This window comes from Nilaparvata lugens, chromosome X, assembly GCF_014356525.2.
Source record: "Nilaparvata lugens isolate BPH chromosome X, ASM1435652v1, whole genome shotgun sequence".
NCBI lineage: Eukaryota > Metazoa > Arthropoda > Insecta > Hemiptera > Delphacidae > Nilaparvata > Nilaparvata lugens.
Genome location: NC_052518.1, coordinates 17,150,196 through 17,170,613, shown reverse-complemented (window position 1 = coordinate 17,170,613; position 20,418 = coordinate 17,150,196). Strand labels below are relative to the sequence as shown.

Here is a 20,418-nt window from a genome sequence, read left to right as displayed (position 1 = left end):
ATGTGCTATTGTCTTTTCTTTGAAGACAATTTAATTGTTTATAGCATGTGACTGAGTATTCGAACATTTCACACTGAAAACTTCTCACTGGAGATAGAATTTCCATATGTGATAAACTATACGAGCTAATAGAAGCTCTTCATGAGAAGCCATGCATTCTGAAGATTCGTGAAATAAATTCAGCACGTCTAAGATGCGCGTATTATTGAATCCCAAATGTGCAATTATAGGTCTAGCTTAATATTAAATAATAAAATATTCTCATTACTATACCGTTAAACTTCTCGTGTAATGCAAGACAAAGTGTAACCAAAATTTTAATTACTATGGTTACATGACTGGCAGGCATTTAATAAAAAACAAGTTAATTTTCAACCAATGGTTGATAATGGTGTTATACAATTGAATGATTCGAAATAGAGAGCTTATTTCTTCTTACAATAGTTATTATGAGATTATTATGTTATAAATTCTATAAACTTACAATTACCGTACTGAATTCTTTGAAATTATTACACTTATTCGTGGAAGTTATTTATTCTAATATTTTCCAGCCTATGTTGATACGATGCCTAAAAGCACACCTGTTTAAGTATAACTCTTGAATTTGCCACGTAATTTAATAAAAAATTCATTTTTTGTCAATTTTATACAACAATTATAAATATTAAATAATAAATCACCCGAAATTTACAAATTTGGAGAATATTGTCCTTAAATTCCCTGGGAATATTCCCTCAAACTTCAATTCCCGGGAATTTTACAATACTAATCAGAACTTATTCTACTCTTACTAAGGGTAAGGGTATCCCTTTAAGATAAGATCCATTAACGATTATTATTGTTCCTCCATAATTTGTTACAATTCATACATCTTGACGCATTAGCAAAGCATTGTTCGAAAAATTAGTGGTTCCACAAAGAAGTCATTGTTAATACATGTGAACTTTCAAGGTTTAATAATTACTCATCTGGTCATAATCTATGTCCTGGAAAATCTACTGCATTATTCACTGAGATAGGAGTTTGAAGAAGGATGAATGATGATATCAAGTATTGATATAATTGTTGTAGCTAATTTCATGAGCAATTGTGTCATTACCATTGACCATAATAATCTAAATACCTGGTATATGCAGTAAAAACCTATAAACCAAACACCTGTTTTTAGATATCCTTGTTTGAAATTCCTCTTCAAATATGTAACTGAAAACAATTTTACAAATAAAATTTTATAATATTTTTCATTATTTATAATATCTATAAGATTTTACAATAATTGATTTTCTTTCAAAAGCAGTCTATTATTTTATTAATTGAAATATTATTTTTCAAGTGTTCTCATTATTGTGCAATTTTTGCATTTCCATTCCACTATACGATCACTTCAGTCATTTATATCGTATGATACACAATACACATTCTTTCCAATGTGAGTATTTTCATATAACATATTTAAGAATCCTTGAACCCAGAAAAGATCATACTAATATCTTATATGATATTTAAAATAAGTAGGTATCTACTGCAAAAAACACTAGCATTTAGATAATTTGGAAGAGCTGTTGAATTACATTACGAGCCATTTGAAAGAGAAACATAAGTTTCGCGTTTAAAGATGTCAATTTCCAGCGTTCTCAATATCCAGTCTGATAGTCTCTTGATTGTTTGACGGAAGGAAGCAAGCTCAAATGATAAATACTGAAATGTTCTTGGTGATCTGATGATCTTATCTCTGGATGAGTTAGCAGGGGGTCCAGGGGGCGGTCTATCCCCTTACTAGACGGATAGACTAAGTGAAGCGAGTCTGCCGGCTACTTTCAATATATTATTGCCCATGATGTTATGTATTTGCTGTAGCCAATTGCACGACCCTGATGGGATCGGGCTGGAGCTTGAGCTCCTTTGGAGTTCGTTCCTCGCTCCTGTCTCAGGAAGTACTGGATCCACCAGTTGCTGGCGCTGGTTCTCATGGTGAAGGTAAAAACGCCAATCAGGGGGAATCATAGCACACGTGATGACTGTGTGACTCCGTTCCTGAAAGTAGCGTGGCTTATAGCAGTGCTGCTGGGTGAAGGCTCCAGACTATGGGAGGTTCATGATTTGACCAAGTCGCCTGAACTCTCCGTCTCTTGGAGTAGCTGGGCACAGTGAAGAATCCAGTGGAGTTTCGGGGTTAGCCAATGAGAGACCAGACTATGGGAATGAGGGTACTCCCATCTTTGGAAGTAGCAAGCATGTGAAGTAGCATCATAGCATGTCGAAAACCCCTATCGCTGGTGCTTCTTTCCGAAACGCTCATGTTCCCTTCAGTAGTACAGAATACCATCTATCATATACAATTGGGAATCACGAGTATTTTTCCTGGCCTTTAGACGAGTTAGAGGATACGTCCGGACTTCGCCAGGGCCACGTACCGCCGGAACTGTATAGTAGTGGTTCCATTCAATACAGGCTAACTTCTCCATGATATTCGCCTACCGACTTGGCAGTGCCGTCATTTGCAGACCTCATCCCCAGCAGCATGAAAAGTTCTCAGACCTCCATGGAAAATGAAGATAATTGGCATTCGAACAGGAGGTTTTGTATAGTCCGAAGTCTGGGTTCCACATCGATTGACGATTTATCCATTGAAACAACACATGCATAAATGAATAATAGTCGAGATTCCAAAATAATTAAGAAATTATTGATAATATCAATTTTAGTCAATTCATTTTTTATAGATATTCGATTTCTACATTATATTTCTCTATCATTAATATAGTTGATTCAAATATTCAATAATAAATCTATGATTAATATCTGAAAGTGGAATCTGTATGACTTCAATTGAGCTATAAAACTGTAATGATTATCAAAACACAAAAAAAATTTCAATGCTATCAATTATTATCAAACAAATCCTTATATTTCAATATGTTGAGCTTGATCCGAATTTTCAATGTATTAGGTAATCTTCATAATACATCGTTCCTGATGATTGATTCAATATTTATTCGTCTATGCGGACTGATCCTCTTCTGTATTCCACACGATTGATTGCCAAGCTACCAAACAGGCATTCAAAGTATCTTTGTCGAATCTTATTTTTCAAACAGGCATTCAATGTATCTTTGTCAAAACTTATTTTTAACATGAATACAATATTTTTTTTGTCTTCTCGGCCAGCAATCTCTACTTTTCAAATAGTAACATTCCTATACATTGAGAACTTGAGAGTCTATCAACTTTTCGCTAATGTATAAAGTGATAACTTTTTTAATATCATTCTTCAGTCTTATTGATGAAATAATAAATGACATATAATTCGTAAATAAAATAAAACCTAGTTATATAAATAGGATGAAGCATCTTGTGGAATAGTAGCTATATTATGATGGTGTTAGTAGCCTACTTGACAAGACCAATTGCTTTTATAATAGTTTAAGCAGGAAGAATAGTTTTCAAGAAACACATAAAACCACTCAATGAATCAGGAACAGTGTAAACTCAAGAGTCCATCATCATGTCATAACAAAATGTTAAGGAAAGATAAGAATGTTACATAACTTTTCATAATTTTTTTTATAAGCTTGTTTTTACTGGAATCCTTACTAGATTATGGAGACTGTTCTATTTGCAGTGATGGTTTGAAAAACATCTATATTCATCAACTTTTAGACAGTTCTTCGTCCTCCTTTCTTAAAGGAGTCTCAATTACATGCCAGAACCTGAATTTTAAAACCTATATTCAACTATTCCAATTCCTCTACTATCTCATCTACCATCCTTCTATTCCAATGTGCATTCAGTTTGTCTTTTAAGAGAAGGTGTATCGCCTTATGATGATGATATGGTTTCAAGGTCAATTTAGTGTTAGAGAAGACTCTGAAGTCTTAACTTCGCCTAATGAAGAGTATTTTCATTTTTCATCCTATTGTAATGAGGAACTTCACTCCCTCTTTTGGCTGAAACGTATTCAGAAAAATATATGATAACATAGTAGTCTTTGTGTTAATTCAATTAATTGGTTAGAATTTGTTTTAGGTAGGTACTGTATCGCTGGCTATCGCTAGTATAGTCAATATCTTTCTATGCAATATTCAATTCTACTGCCTATAGAATGATAAAAGTTATTGAATTTGGAATTGAATCCTGAATCTGACTTGGTTATTGTTATACAATGAATGGGGAACGCAATACTGATCACAGAACATACTATTGAAACTATTGAACGCAGCAATGTTCATTAAACAGAAATTACGTATTTTTTATGTTCTTGGATTATCATATTTTATAATCTGTCTATATCACCAGATACTGTGGGGTGATAGCGTTGTATCATTTTAGATGATCTTTACTTTAATAAAGGAAAGAACTGGCTTATACAAATATGGGATAAGAAAATTATGTTTGACGCATCATCACGTCTGAACTACTGGACTGATTAACTTGAAATTTCGCACATAGATTCTTAATTAACCGAGGGTGGTTATAGGCCTATTTTCAATTATTAAGGATTTTTAACAATTATTACTTGCTAAGTGCTTGTACACTATAGGAGAATATTTTGAGGTTGACTGGAGTTAGGTGTTACAACGCTGTAGCCTACATCCTAACATTTAGTATATTTTTTACTAATAGCTTTAAGTTTTGTTGTGAACGGTGAACCCAGGGCCGGCTCCAGGGATGGGCAGATATTGGGGGCGGCAAATTTTAAGGAACAGAAATTTTAAAAATACAAATGAATATTAAATTCATAATAGTAGATGTGAATAGTAAAATTATATAAGAAGCTTTACCAAACTCGAGCTAATGAAGACTTTGACTTTTCTGAGATCAACAATGTCCCAGGAACGTCTGAGTGGTCTAGCAAACATAAAATAGCTCAGTCCCTAGATCTTGAAGAATTGGTGAAGAGATTTTCCCATGCAAAGATCAGACGAGTTCTACTTAATTAAACAGGTGTGTTAAACAAACTTGTGTTTGAAATTGAAATTGTAGTTTTAATTACTTTGCAAGATAAGTAGGCCTTATACTCTCTTGCAGTCTGCGTCTTGAGGCTGTGCAAAGGCTAAAAATAAATTTTGTACTAGTGGTATTTTTCGAAGTTTTTTGATTTGTATATTATCAAGCTATCAAAATGAAAAGGTTTTCTTGAGAAATATTTATTTGTGCAACTAGTGCGCAAAGTGACAGATTGCTGCACCGAAAGAAACGTTTACGGAATGGTTTCTTGAGTGCATCAGAGGAACTTTGCGCACGTATTTCACAATGAATTTTTCCTACTGTTACCATTGAATATGAGAAGTGGTTGATTATGGGTAAAATGATGGCTGAAATCCATCAAATGTTTGTCTGTAGAATTTTGTTATTAATGACAACTTTAATTTATTTTAAACTTGATAATCCAATTGAAAATTGATAATCGATAATCTATTCAAATTAAAAATTAAATCAATGCAATTAATTTGAAAAATTAATAATTTTCAGCAAATCTTAATTTCTAAATAATTTTTCAACCAATCAATTTATGAATGAAAAAAATATTATTTGAAATAATGAATAATTAATAATATTCAAAATGTATAATTTAATGAGTTCTCATTTTTATTTATTTAAAAATCAGAAAAAATATAGATAGAACAAATTTGGATTCAAAATACACGCCAACAATGTCAACAGCTGATTGGGATGGATGCAAGATAATACGCAAAGTAATACTTTGCGCACTAGAGCGGAAAAGTGATTCTTTGCGTTCTGTAATTAGTGCAGGAATGGTCACTTTTCAAGGTAACTGTAGGAAAAAATGTTTTCCTCAGAAAACTTTTTCATTTTGATAGCTTGATAATATACAAATCGAAGAACATTCAATCAATTGTATCTTAAACAGCTGATAGCCTTCGGGTAAATTTTCAAGTCGGCTTATAAAAAATATATCTACAACCATAAAAATAATTTTAAAACGTGCAATTTACACTTGGGACTCCTAGTACATAATTATTCAGAGTTTACTGAGACTCTATGGTGCGAATGGCGCGATTGCATCACAGCTGGGACACAATAGTTAGGCGATCGCTCAAGGAAGCGGTGGAAACCGGGATTAACAATTATAGTTTTTGTTAAATAAGTTGAGACTTGGCCCTCCATCCAAAGAATTTACAGGGTGTAAAATTACAGGGTGCAATCGTGTAAAATTGCAACATTATCAAATTTCCAATTCAACGTCAGAATGAAGAATATCAATATTGGATGTAGAATATTATCCCCGATATCCTAGTATAACTAAAAAAGCTTCAGGGTTGAAGGATTAGAAGAAAATTAAAATTTTATGATTGGAAAATATAAAATTATTACGACACCCGATGATTCTGAGAGAAGTGATATTTAAAAGAAAAGCAAATCTTCGCGATGTTTCAAATTTTATAATAAAATTTGAATTTCCTTTTAATCCTTCAATCCTGAAGCTTTTTTGGTACTACTAGGATGTCGGGGATGATATTCTACATCCAATTCTGACGTTGAAATGGAAATTTGAGATAATTGCAATTTTACACAATTTGGCAACTCTGTAATTTCTTCGGATGGAGGGCCAACTCAACTTATTCTACACAAACTATAGACGGGATACTTGTAAGTGGGGGGAGGGGGCGGCGGTTGCCGATCTCGCCCAGGGCGACAAAGTCCCTAGAGCCGTGTCTGTGTGAACATTTCATTGTTTTATGTTGTCTGACAATGATCCATGTATTATTGTAATATTTATGACCAATAAAATATTTATTTATTTCATTACGTCAAGTTTTCAGTTTGTCAAGTATTAAAATTGAACCTTGTGGAGCACGGGTTACCTGCTAGTGGAGAATAAAAACTGGGAATCAAGGAATTGGAATTGCTATTTGTAACGTTCTTTCTAGCATTTTTTTTCCATTGAGAATAAAAAATGTTGTTCATTCCAATAATTCGAAGCATCTCTACTTTATTTGAACAATCAGATTGAACGTTACTCATGTGGCTAGAGCACAAAATCGTGAATCAGTTCAATCAGGAAACATTTAATGTGCAATTTTGATTATAATAATTATTCAAATAACACAGGATCTTCATATGAATCCAACTACCCTATAACAATAGTTGAAGGAGTGATTTTGAAAATTGGTGCGAAAACTGAAAGAAAGAGAATCTATTTTTATTTGAGGAATGATCTCGAATTAAGAGGGAATTTGATTTTTAAAAAAAATTGATTTCAATCAATCAAGATAATTGGAACTTACTTGAATAGATTCTCAGCACCAGCCCGCAGCCTTAATTCCTTATTGATTTCCTGGTTTAGCTTGGATCGTTTGTTCTGTAGTTTTCCTCTGCATGTCGCCACTCGAGGATCGGATCCCTTGAAAAGAAAATACATCATTGAATTGAATTGAATGACTGCCTTTATTCCAATCCCAGGAGGGCAAAGTCGAAGGAGGTCAAATAATTTTTCTATTAAGAGAAGAGTTGGTGAAAACAATTCAGAGCACAAGAGTATTTCAAGGTAGATAGTAAACAAATAATTCTGATAATTCGTAGAATGACAGTTTCTTCAATTAGATTTTTCAGGTGATTTTAAGGCCTCAGTAATGAACCGCCATTTGAAACGTTTTTCTCATGAAAACACAAAGATGCAGTCAAATATCACAAATTAATTTGGAGAAAAACTCAATCTCGTTTCAACACCTATGGTGACATAGAAACTTGGAAGAAAATAAATTCGTGATATTTGACCACATCTTTGTGTTTTCATTATGGATAAACATCACTACCTTCGTCTCACCAAAAACGGTGTCAGAAGTTTTTCTATTTATTGATAGTAGCAGGTAAATTTGACATTTCAATTGGAGTAGATAAACAAAATAAAATATATTACAAACACAAAATGTTTCTGATACCAAATAGCGGGTTCTGATACCACACTATAGTGAGGTTCATGCTATTATGGCAGTAAAGAAATAGGATAAGAGTGTTGCCGATTCTCTGCCTTGCAACTGCCTTCTATAGTGGATAGCGTATATCTGATGTTATATTAACTGTCCATCTTGTTCATAATAAAAAATTATATACTTCAATTATGACATAGCAGTCTGATTCTCATGGAAGTTTGCTAATAGCTTCTACTAACTAACATTTGTGGAGTGATTTCGGATCGTAATGGAGATTGAAATTGAAGAATAAATAAATTATAGTTTATTCATCAAAAAATGGATTTTTCAATGATCAAATAATAATAAATTTTCTTAATTGAGATTAAATATATTGTTGATTATTCTTCTACATCGTTGAAAAACGATTTGACAACATTGCAGAGCTAGAAAAGTATAGTGATATCTGCTTTGTTGAATGATATAGCATCAACAATGAAAGGATAGCATCAACAATGTTCATCTAATTAATACTGCCACTATAACGTGAACCTCACTATAGGTCATATCTATTTTATGTTATTATTGCTAATTGTGATAGGTTTTTTTTTGTATTTGGGATGCACCCAGAGAAGCAGAATGCTTATGAAATAAACTTCACACTTGAGTCGAAGAAATATTTAGTGGTCAAAAAGAGGACATTGTTGATTAGAAATTTAAATGTTAAACAAACGTCCTACAAAACCAATGCTAGCTGAAAAGTAGGTAGAAGCATTTCTTGTAGTATTACTTCTCCAACTGGTTCTTCTTGGTGACATTTCGTTAAATTTCTGATAGTTCACCAATCTCTATAAATGGTATTCTGGTTTCTAATTTTTACCAGCATTTCCTTGTTGTGTTTCTCCTACTTTCATACAGATCTTCAACAATATTGTTGAATTTGTGGGTCACTCAAAATTCTCTTTCATAGATGAAAATACTCAGTTGAAACCTTCCGTTGAATCTCCTGTTCGATTACAATTACAAGGAATATATTTTCCTGGTATGATTGGCAGTAGCTAAGTTATAATAATGTACCATCACGTAAGATGGTATAAGGCTGATTGCATCAACTATACTACAAAGATCCTCAATTGTTGTCAATAAAATATCAAAGCATATGAAATATGTTCTAGAAACTGTGATTGAATTAAATTATTGAACATCCATTGTGACTCAAGAGTATACTCTGTAACTCATTATAAATTAATCGTTCGAGAAGTTGGAGAATATCATGGTTTCGAAATTGAAAAATGAATGCTCTGCTGTTGTGAATAGGCGTGTTATATACATCAAACATCATGCCAATAACGTAGAAGACTTAACTTTTAACAATTTGACTTTGTTATTTAGGGCTACTTGTATATACAATAAAAATAATATATAATTATAATTAATATCAATATTATATTTAATAGTCTATGTATTAGGATGATCTTGTATTATCTGAGGATTAGTCAAAGTAACGTCAAAAATATTATGAAAATATGAAAGAGGTGGGAAACATATAGATGATAAATGCAACGAAGATGTTCAAGACAACAGGAAAAAATCTTAAGCGAATTGTAATTGTGTTTCCAAGAGCAAAAGAAGAATATGGATTAGACAAAAGAAGAATATGATAGAATCTAGAATGAGGTGATAGAGGGATGAGTAATTTCCATCAGGGACTGATTTTTTGAGGGAGCAAAGGTGGGTCGAGGGCTGCATGGAGAGAATGCACTTTATGAATTCATGAATATTATTTTCAGAATCACCAGCTACAGTTTCGGAGATAAAAAACACCATCTCATACACACTAACATGTTTATTAGAGGAATAATTTTTCCTAGTAGAAGATGGCAGGCAGATAGATATGGAATGATGGTTCATTCCATATGATGTATTCATTCCCGTCGTAATATCGTTGATTATGGGACTAAATTATTGACACTTACATTGAATTTTAAAGAATATTTTATAAATCTAGATTATTCATCCACACAGTAGAAGGCTATTTAGAAGGTGAAGGACCTAATGAAAAGCTGCTATTTGAGTTTCGAAGGAAAATTTTACCTTACATTTTTCCCCAATCGACGCTTTGGGAAAGAAAATTCAAGATGATTCAATCAACTATGATCAGTAATCATTACATTCCATGATAGGATGTTAGAATCTTATTAGTTTCATCATTATATTTCTCACATGAATTCAAATGTATGATTCATGTTTCTCATTTCCCAAAAATCTTATTGCAAGAGACTTCTAGCATAGATTGAAGAAAATTATATTCCTGTAATCTCTGTCATCTCTGTTTCCATACTTTATACACACAGCTCTTTGAAAGTATTCATCACGTCAAAGTTAGTGTTGTTGATAAACAGTACCTTTAATATTTCAATTTTATTATTTCAATTCAATTTATTAAAAACACACAAAACAAGACAAAACAAAATTACAAAGATTTACGAAACAAATAAAACACAATAAAATGTTACAAATATAAAAAACCATGGACTTAGTGTTTGGGTGTGTTGGAGAAGAGAAAAAAAGAGAGGAAGATACCTAGCCAACTATGGTTTCCCATGTAATAGGCAGGCAAAGAAGAGAAGAGAAGTAATGAGGAAAAAAGGAAGGGAGAAATGGGGGGAAGGAAGAAAACAGAGGAATAGGTACTCAAAATAAAGGTAAGCGAGTCCACTGAAAAATGAAAAAACTAATGAAAAAAAAAAAAATGCTGGAGCAGAAATCTCGAGTCATATATCTAAATGGAAGAAGAAATTACTGTATGTCCAGTTTTTTATATCCAGTTTAATTTTTCCGCTGATCTTATTGTCCATGAGAAAGTGATTCGGAATGAGGTTTATTATTTTAGTACCTATGTAAATTAATTGCCTCCTTATACATTCAATATTAGTGTTATAGGTTACATATTTGTTAGCAGTGGCCCTTAGATTATAATAATTAAGAGTAGAGTTTATTGTGAGAGGAAAATCGGATCTATATTTTATTAAGTACTCAATTACGGTTTTTATGTATAATTGACGTATAGTCATGACCTCAAAATCACTAAAAACCATATCCGTTGGATAGAGCCTGGGTTTGTTTAATATAGTTTTAATTATCAGTTTTTGTGCTACAAATAATTCAGCAATATGACAGTTGAAACAGCCTCCCCAAACAACTATGCCATACTGCAGAATAGACTTGACTAGAGCATGATACATCATTTTCAGGTGGTTCTTATTAAGAATTCTGTTAACTTGGTAAAATTTAAAGGATAAATATCTAATTTTTCTACATATGTATTTAATATGAACATCCCATTTAAGGTTTTCATCAATTATAATTCCCAAATACTTAGTATTATTGACTTTTTTAATGGTGGGACAATCACAATTACCCAAGTTTAAATTGCACTGAGAATGGAGTCTCAAATCTTGATTCTCGTTAGGCTGCCCTACTCTATTTGCAGAGAAAGTAATGTAATTAGTTTTTTCAATATTTAAACTTAAGGTATTCTTATCTAACCACTTCTTAATTAAAAGCATATTATTTTCAGCTATAGTATGAACTTCATTCCATGAATTTCCGTGAAAAATAGCTGCAGTATCATCTGCAAAGGATATCACAGTTGAGTTTAGAAGTCTTAAATTTAAAAAGTCATTTACATAGAGTATGAAAAGGATGGGAGAAAGTACAGTACCTTGAGGAAGACCATAAGAAGTTAAGTTAGTTACACTAGATTGATTATTTATGGTTAGGGACTGGGTTCTGTTACTCAGATAGCTTTTGAACAATTTAAGCGAGACTCCTCTGAAACCATAGGACTCTAGTTTATTGAACAAAGTATTATGAGGTATTGTATCAAAAGCTTTGCGTATATCCAGGAAGACCGCAATAGTTTTCTTATTGGAGTTTATTTTATCAGATAAAGTATTGATGAATTTTATTAGAGCGTCAGATGTACTTTTACTATTTTGGAAACCGAATTGGTTCTTGTTGATTATTTTGTTAAGATTCAAGAAAGAAACAACTCTTGACTTTATTAGTTTCTCCATTATTTTAGCAAGGTTGCTGATAAGACTAATCGGTCTATAATTACAGGGATTAGTCGGGTCACCTTGTTTGAATAGAGGTTTTATTTTGGCTGATTTGAGGTGCTCGGGAAAATATCCCTCCTCAAAGCATCTATTAAAAATGAAAGCGAGAGGTTGAGATATAAAGTTGGCTATTTTCTTCAGCGTAATATTACCTAGACCATCAATACCAGGACTGCAATTGTTCTTTAGATTTTTAATAGTTGCCTCAACTTCAACTGGGCACGTTGGTCTCATAAAAAACGTATTATCGATCTGTATTGCAGGAAATCGATCACCAGTATTATCAGGGATATTGATAGTTTGAGCTTGTAATTTACCCACATTTGTGAAATAATTGTTGAGGGAGTGAGCATCAAGTTCAGTACTCTTTTCCTTGATACTGGCCTCACCTATAACCTCGTTTATGCACTTCCACAACTTCATGCTGTTGTTATTACAATTTTCAATTTTCCCTTTATAGTAGACTTCCTTTGCATGATTTATGATCTTATTCAAACCATTACGATAAGCCTTATATTCATTCTTTAAGATATTGTTATTAGGATCTCTTCTGAGTCTAGAATGCATTTTGTCCCGCGTGATTATTGATCTTATGATGCCTTCAGATATCCAGGGCTTCAGGGGACGAAGTCTGTTAGGTATCACTTTTACCTTCTTGCATTGATTGATGAGACTGGTCAAACGATCGACAAATTTATCCATAATAGTGTCAATGCTTCCATTCACGGTATAGATTTCTCCCCAATCTTCATTCCTTATGCGTTCCAATAGTGCATGATAGTTGGTTCTAGTTAATGTGTTTATCAATACGTTTCTATTATCCTTATTGATAGGGACCTTCACCAAGTTCAGTACAACCGCGTAGTGGTCAGTTATGGTTGTCCTAAATATAACTCCTTTAGTGAACATAGAATGGTTGCCTGAATTTTTATAAAAAATGTGGTCAATGCAAGAATTTGTTGTGGTTGTTACTCGGGTATCACCATTTATGTAAGACTTATAGCCATTACTATTGAAAATATGCAGATAATCTTGAACAGGAACACTAGTTGAATGTGTATTTATATTCATGTCTCCCGCCACACATACATTTATTCCATTAGGAATTTTACTGATTTCATTACTCAGACTATTAAGAAAATTATCAATATTTTGATTACTTGGTGATCTATAAACCCCAATCACCTTCACAATAAAATCATCAATTCTTAAGTCAGCACTAACTACATTGGCATCAGAGATATCGAGTGAAACTTCATTGAATCCTATGCAATCTTTTATGTACATGCATAATCCATCACATTTATTCTGTTTAGTGTACTTATTTATTGCCGTATATCCAGGAATGTTGAAAATGAACGGCATATCTGCAGTCAACCAGGTCTCAGTTAATATTATAATGTGAATATCAGTTTTCAATTCATTGAGGCAGCAAATAAACTGATCGAAATTAGCATTCAAACTACGTATATTCATAGACATAATATTGAAACACTCAGCATCTTTATTTCTGTCCTCGTGAAAGTGATAGTTCAAATAATCGTCGATTACATCTGTTTCATTTTCTGTTTCTAAAATATTAAGAACCTCTTCAGTGTCACTCATAACTTATTTCATCAGGTCCACTTCTCTTTTCCTTGTTCCATTCAACAAGCCCCTCACTATCTATGAATTTAAGTTTTTTAATTAGTTTGTCCACAGCATCATCTACCAGACTGGTTGTTAAATACCTGAAAGTTTCAGTGTGTCTAGACAAGGCAACAATCGCATGGGGCATGCTGTTATAGATTTCATTCTCCTTGTACTTAATTCTGATTAGAATAACATTTTTATGAGTTAGCCCTTGTGCTTCGTGGATTGTGTGAAGTGCAACATCCTCTCTCCACTTTATAGTATCACCCACCATAAGTTTTTCTTCTTGGGTGAATGTTAATATCAAAGTGTCGGGTTGTATCAGATGGTATTCCCCATTTCTGTAAGTAGGCAGAATTGAGATAGCTCTTTCATTAAGCGTCGTAATATTTCCATAGACAGTGGAAAGGACAAAACAAACATCGATAGGACATCTACGAGTTACCGTTTGTTTTGTAAAAGGTTCGCAGAATTCTGAAATTTTATGCCACCTTGTGGCATAATTACTTCTCTCAATGTAGGGTATTTGGTTTGCGTCACCAACTACAATTATTTCTGAGGCCTTACTCAAGTTAGCAATAAAACCGATGTAACCCGCATGCATAAGTAGAGCTTCATCAATAAAAACTCTATTGTATGTTTTATTCTGATTATGATTTATTATATATGAGCCAACTGTCCTGTAATCAAGCTTAAGACGATTACAATGTTTTCGACCATACCTTTCAATGACAGTTTCACGGATTGCTTTAATACCTGCCCGTGTTTGAGTGAGTACTAGATCCTTGCCAGGCTCATGATGCGAGACTATAAAGTAAGATTTACCACAGCCGGGAACACCGTCATACCACTTTATTTTAGGAAGTTTACACTCATGAAGAGTTATTCTATTTATAGTTTTTATTAATTCGCTATTCAGCATAAGTGTAGTATTACGTGTGACTAAAACATATCGTTCTTTAGTAGAGAATTTTAAAGTATCCTCTTGAAATTCTACGTAACTTCCACCCTGCTCCAAACAATATCCCATTCGGTATTTAGAGTTTGTTTTGAATAGGAATCTTTTCAAATTATTATCATAGATGTTCATATTGTTATTCAGGACGCTTATTAGTTCATCACCTGATATTGACATGTTTCTATGCGTGATCCTAAGAAGAATATTTTTATATATTTTAGCATTTTCGTTATCAGTGTTTTGAAGTAGGGTCCGTAATTCAATCATAGAGTTTATGAATGCTTCACGTTTATTATTACCTTCAAAGAATCCCACTTAATAATAGATTCGAAAAGACGTTCAATTGTTTCATTTTGATCCAAGAATCAATAAACCAGTGAGAAATAGATAACTATAAATAATTGCCTTAGAATTCCTATGTTGAATAGAGTAAGAGAGTTCCAGCCATATATTCAGAAAACAATTTCTTTTATTGGTGCGTATGTGTGTGTAGGTGTGTCTGTGTGTATGATTGCGTGAGGTTGAGGTGCCCTTAACCTTGCCAAGCTTCCTTGTTTTAATGACCTCATCTTGTCCAATAGGATACACGCATCGTCGGCTTTAGAAGGAAGTCGACGGTCTTTGTAATCGCAGACAAACATCTCTGGCTATTCTGTTTCTGTGCACTTCATTTCCCTTGAAGAACAATGGACATGGGTACTCTTCTTATTTTTCCTCCAGTTCTTCTCCTCCACTTTCTTCATTCCATCTCATTCCCCTTCACATTTCTTCTCCACTTTCTTGTCTCAGTCTTCTCCTCGGTCGTTGGTTTTTTGTTGTTTGGAGTCGTTGTCTGCGGTCTTTGAATGCAGTCAGGTTCGACTTGAGGGGTCTGGGTGGCGGTTAGTTGGAGCCTGTGGCAAGTGCGAAGAGAATTCCTTACAGAGGAGATGGATTGGTGTCAAGGAAGGAGGAATCGTCATTGTGGCTGTAATCATGATAGGGTTCACTGAAGATAATAGTAGGAAAGAATCTGGCTGCTTGAGAGTATTTGTTACCAGTGGCGGTTCTAGGCCTAGGCTGGGTAGGCGGCCGCCTACCCAGTTTTTATGAGATTTTTTAAAAAAATTTCATGTAAACCTAAAAATGTTAAATAGAAAAATAAATTTTGGAAGTATATTTAAATGTTTATAGTCATGAGTTATATTTTAGATGATTCAACAGAAAATTGTTTTTATTCTATTCTATTACTATGCCACATTTGCAGTGCGTGAACGCAGGGCTTTCTATGCTTAGAACGGGGAAAACATACCTCAGGTCTACAATGACAACACAACGTCTAACTAATCTTTCAATTTTATCTATTGAACGAGAGGAAAGTGAAAGGCTGATTAAGAACCCTGAAAAAATCTTAGAGGCGTTCAGCAATGTTGGGCAAAGAAGACTACAGTTGTAAATATAAAATGTATTACTCTATGTTCTAAATAATGTTAAAGTGTAATAAACCGTTAATTTCATGAATACTAAAATGTGTATTTATTTCAGAAATTTCCTTCGATATTCCAAATAAATAGCCTATCAAATTGAAATATTATTTGAAAGAATGATTAAAACAGCAAAATTATGGTTGGCCTATTAGCAAAATAGTGTCGAATTGAACAATTAAATATGAGTATTAACAATTTTTATATTTATTAATACATCTTCATTTAATACCTATATGCTTTGACGTCTTTTTTACATGAATTACTTAAGTAGCCCTACCCTAGGTCTATGAATAGACCTACAGTATGATAAGTTTTGCCTACCCAGTTTTTTATGTCTAGAACCGCCACAGCTTGGCGAGTTGAAAAGTATCTTTCAATAATATGACAAAGGAGCTATTCAATAGATTATTGAGAGAAACTTACAGAGAATTTGAAAAATTGAAAATGTTATTAATTGAATAAGCTGAAAGTAAATTACGATGGTAGAATATTGGTAAGTAGAAGTAAGACAGTAGATTGAGATTAGAAAATATTGGAATATTACAAAAAGTAGCTGAATCATTCACGTTAACAATACTTCTTCAAGTTACTACAAAATAATTTCACTGAAAATACAATTGAGGAGTTGGGTGGAAAAACGACCTGAGTCAAGAAATCAAGTTTTGCGTAAATTGAGTTTGAAATATTTAGTACACATCTTCATTATTTCATCAGAATGCAATATTCTTGCAAGTATTTGAACTTTATTGATCTTTTTATACTATTTTCAATGCTATTATTCATAATTAGTCAGTAATCCAAGGCTAACTGATATTAATGGATATAAGGTGTGTTGTCTCAGGTCGTTTTTCCATAACCCTGGTTGTTACATGTTGAGAGGTTCAATAAAATGATGAAAAACCCGTATCAAGAGTAGTGATGATGATGATAATTTATTGCTCATTATATTGGATAATTAATAAGTAATGAAGATCTAAAAAATTTCATTTGGAAGTAAACAATTAAAGATGATATTTTCTTCTTGAACACATTTCTTCCCATAATGAAGACTCTGGAATGTTACATGGTACTGTTCTGATTTTCGGGAAATACATACACCCCAATGTTTTCAGCATCAGATTCTTCTTCAGGGCCGTCTTCTTCAGGAGCGTCTTCGTCATTATTTCCATCATCTAGAGGAAAATTGATTTCCTTGGATGTATCAATGATCTTCTCATACCATTCAGCTTCTTCTTTTGTAAGGAAACAAAATAAGGATTACAGGTTTTTTTCTTTTGCCAGCTTGATTTTTTGCCAGCTTTTTTTGACTCCCCTCTTTGAAAAATACAAATGAGAGCATGTTCTAAGAACCAACAGAATAATTTATCCTGATAAAATATCTAATATGATAGTATGAAAATACATTTTTCGTACATTTTGGAGTAATAGTAAAAAGGTGTGAAGGAAGTAAAAATGAGTCGCTTGCTTTGAATATTGAGAGGGAATTGGATTATTGAACTGAATAGGAGTAGTTTGGATGATTCGTGGAATCTGCTTGTTGGGGTTGAACTCCAGATAATCTCTATTTCAAATGATTCCCAGATAATTATGATAATCTCAGAATCTTCCTCCACCGGTCACTTGAATAACTGAGAATCGTTATTTATATGTTGTGTTACAGGTTACAGGATGTACAATTATTATAGAAATGCCAAAGAAGAAGTATCAAAGGAGTAACAAATTGAAATCAATGAAGAAGTCGAAAATCGAAATCAGAGACGAATAAAGTATGTAGGTTTGCAATGCAATACAGTATAGGGATTGTGTAGAAAGGAATAACTCTCTTATTATCGCCATGAAATAATTAGATCTAGAAGAAAGTCAGGGGAGTGATGTGAGTGAGATAAAAGAAGACTAGTTGATTGTATCGAATGCAGAATTTAATGTGTGATGAAGAAGGAGATTGAGATAAAATGAAGTAGAAGAAGAATGAAAAGAAGTTGATGACTTGGAGCTTGGAGTAAGAGTATTTGAAAAAAGTGAAGTAACCAAAGAGTGTTATTTATTCCAGTGTAGAAACTTTCAAAATTTCGTTAGGCAAATCTCGTTCGAAGAGATGAGGTTCACTCCGCTCTCATGTAAGCGGTGAAATCAATCGACATCATTTTCATGAATATTGGGAACCGAAAACCCTCGTCAAATAGCGGAGCATGAACGTGATTTGCTTAAGCGAACGGGTTTTGTGCATTTTTACAAACCATGTTGTATGGTCCCTACTTTTTTGTAGATGTCATTCCAGCCTCAGAAGGAGGGCATTTAGAACACTACAACACACCATCATAAAATTGATAAAAAAACATATTATTATTATTCATGAGCTTGACGCTTCTCTGTGAGTAATTTGATGTGAAATTGGTTTCAATTCAAATTCTTTATTTGCCATAACACAATACAATTATTTTCAAAACAAAAAATTGGTTTGGGTGCATCGTTTTTTGTTTTTTAATTGATTGTTTAAAATTGAGACATTTTTATTGAATTACTCTATTGTTTGAATATCTTCGTTCATAGAAGCTTTCTTGAATATAAAGAAATAATCAGGAAACTGACTCAGGATTCCATTGAGAATTCTAATGGAGAATTCCATTTTACATTTTCCACTCTACTTCTGTATGGAGAATTGGTTCATTGTTTACATCTTAAGAATTGCTTAGCATCTGAGAAGAGATATATTTCTAAAAGCAATAGATAATTTTCCGCAAACAAGGGTGAACTAATTACTTATAAGCAGAGAAAACTCATAATGAGAATAACAACGTAGTGCATTTATAATATCACGCATAAGTTAGCATAAGTTAGTTCTGCATTGTCCCACCAGATTGCATAAGCATGTCAACAGTCGCTTGTAACGGCTTGTAATGAGTGGAAGGAGAAAAGTGGGCTGGCATGGGAATATGGAAGGAGAGTGACAGTCTTTTGATCCGGTTTTTTATAGCTGCATCTGGCAGCCTGCCAGGCTTTCAACTCATTTCTGAGGAAGCCTCAAGAATAATATTGCAAGCACAACCAAAGGCCAATTAGTGGCCTATTATAAAAGACAAACAATTTCATTCCTTTGTGATATGTAGCTTTCTGCTCTGACAACTCTAGAGCTGAATTATGAGTATATATAATTTCTATTTTTCTATAATCTGTTGATATGATAAGTTCTTTAATATGATAGGAGAAGAAAAGGAGGATGATAAGAATAATGAGAAAAATAAGAAGAAAATATTATTTGATGATCATGAGTAGAAAAGAGTAGGATGAGATGATGATAATAATGATAATAATAATAAGAGAAGGAGGAGTTGATGGGATATGACAGATAAGGAGAAGAAAGAGAAGAAAAAGAAGAACTTCTGATCATTTTCTTTCCCTCTCATAATATTATCCTTCTTCTCACTTCTTCTTCCACTATTATTCTCAGCTCTTCATCTTCTTCTCGTTCTCTTCCTCCTCCATTCTCATCTTCATTTTCTTCTTCTTCTCCTTATTCTTCTTCTGCTATTTCTTTGTTTCTTCTTTTTCTCCTCCTCTTCTTCCTCCTCCTAGAAGAAAAAGAAGAATAAGAAGACACGAAGAAATAGCAGAAGAAGAATAAGATGGAGATGAATAAAATGAAGATAAAAATGGAGGAGGAGGAGCTGAAGGAAGAGGAGGAGAAGGAGAAGAAGTAGTAGTAGTAGAAGAAGAAGAAGAGGAAGGAGAAGAAGAGGAAGAAAAAGAAGAATAAGAAGAAGAAGAAGAAGAAGAAGGAGAAGAAGATGAAGGGGAAGAAGGAGGTGATGGAGTAGGAGGAAGTGTGAGTGTTAACTATTGTTATATTCTTATTGTTGAAGTTAAACTAACAATTTCTTCCAGGTTTCAGACTGGACAGACAACCAGTCCTCTTTTGAAAAAAACATGTTCTATCCAAAAATTGTCTTTGTTCAAAAAAAGGTCTGGTAAGCTTTGTTATGAAATACGGTCGAATCTCTGAAAAAGTCTCTATTTGTTTTTGGGGACCCAGGAGAACATAAGAATGTTCACACATATCAGGTCACGGCTCTCATCATTATCATCATCATCATCAGTCTCATCACCCTTATACAAACCATGACGTGGGCATCATCCCCAGTGAAAAAAATTCTCATCAAAATATTAGATTAATAGATTTTTTGATGTGAGATTTGAAGTTATAAAATAAAATCATGGTAATCATCTCTTAGTGCCACAGGTTTATGCAGTCTAGTAATTTCAAATTATTCTGTGTTTATTTAGCAGTATTCTGCTATTCTGTGTTATAAGTAGGAAATAAAACATGATACACAATCTCTCTAATGATTAGTTTGCCTCAACAATGA

The 20,418-nt window shown here is 33.2% G+C and overlaps 1 protein-coding gene across 16 annotated transcripts in view; it reads right to left on the bottom strand.

The window, feature by feature from the left end:
* LOC111059973 (rhophilin-2) overlaps positions 1-20,418 on the bottom strand; it is a 74,320-nt gene that overhangs the window by 15,738 nt on the left and 38,164 nt on the right. For all 16 annotated transcript variants that reach the window (XM_039442538.1, XM_039442534.1, XM_039442537.1 and 13 more), the window contains one exon: positions 7,254-7,369. In XM_039442538.1, coding sequence (XP_039298472.1) covers positions 7,254-7,369 — 116 coding nt within the window. The remainder of the gene's footprint in view (positions 1-7,253; positions 7,370-20,418) is intronic.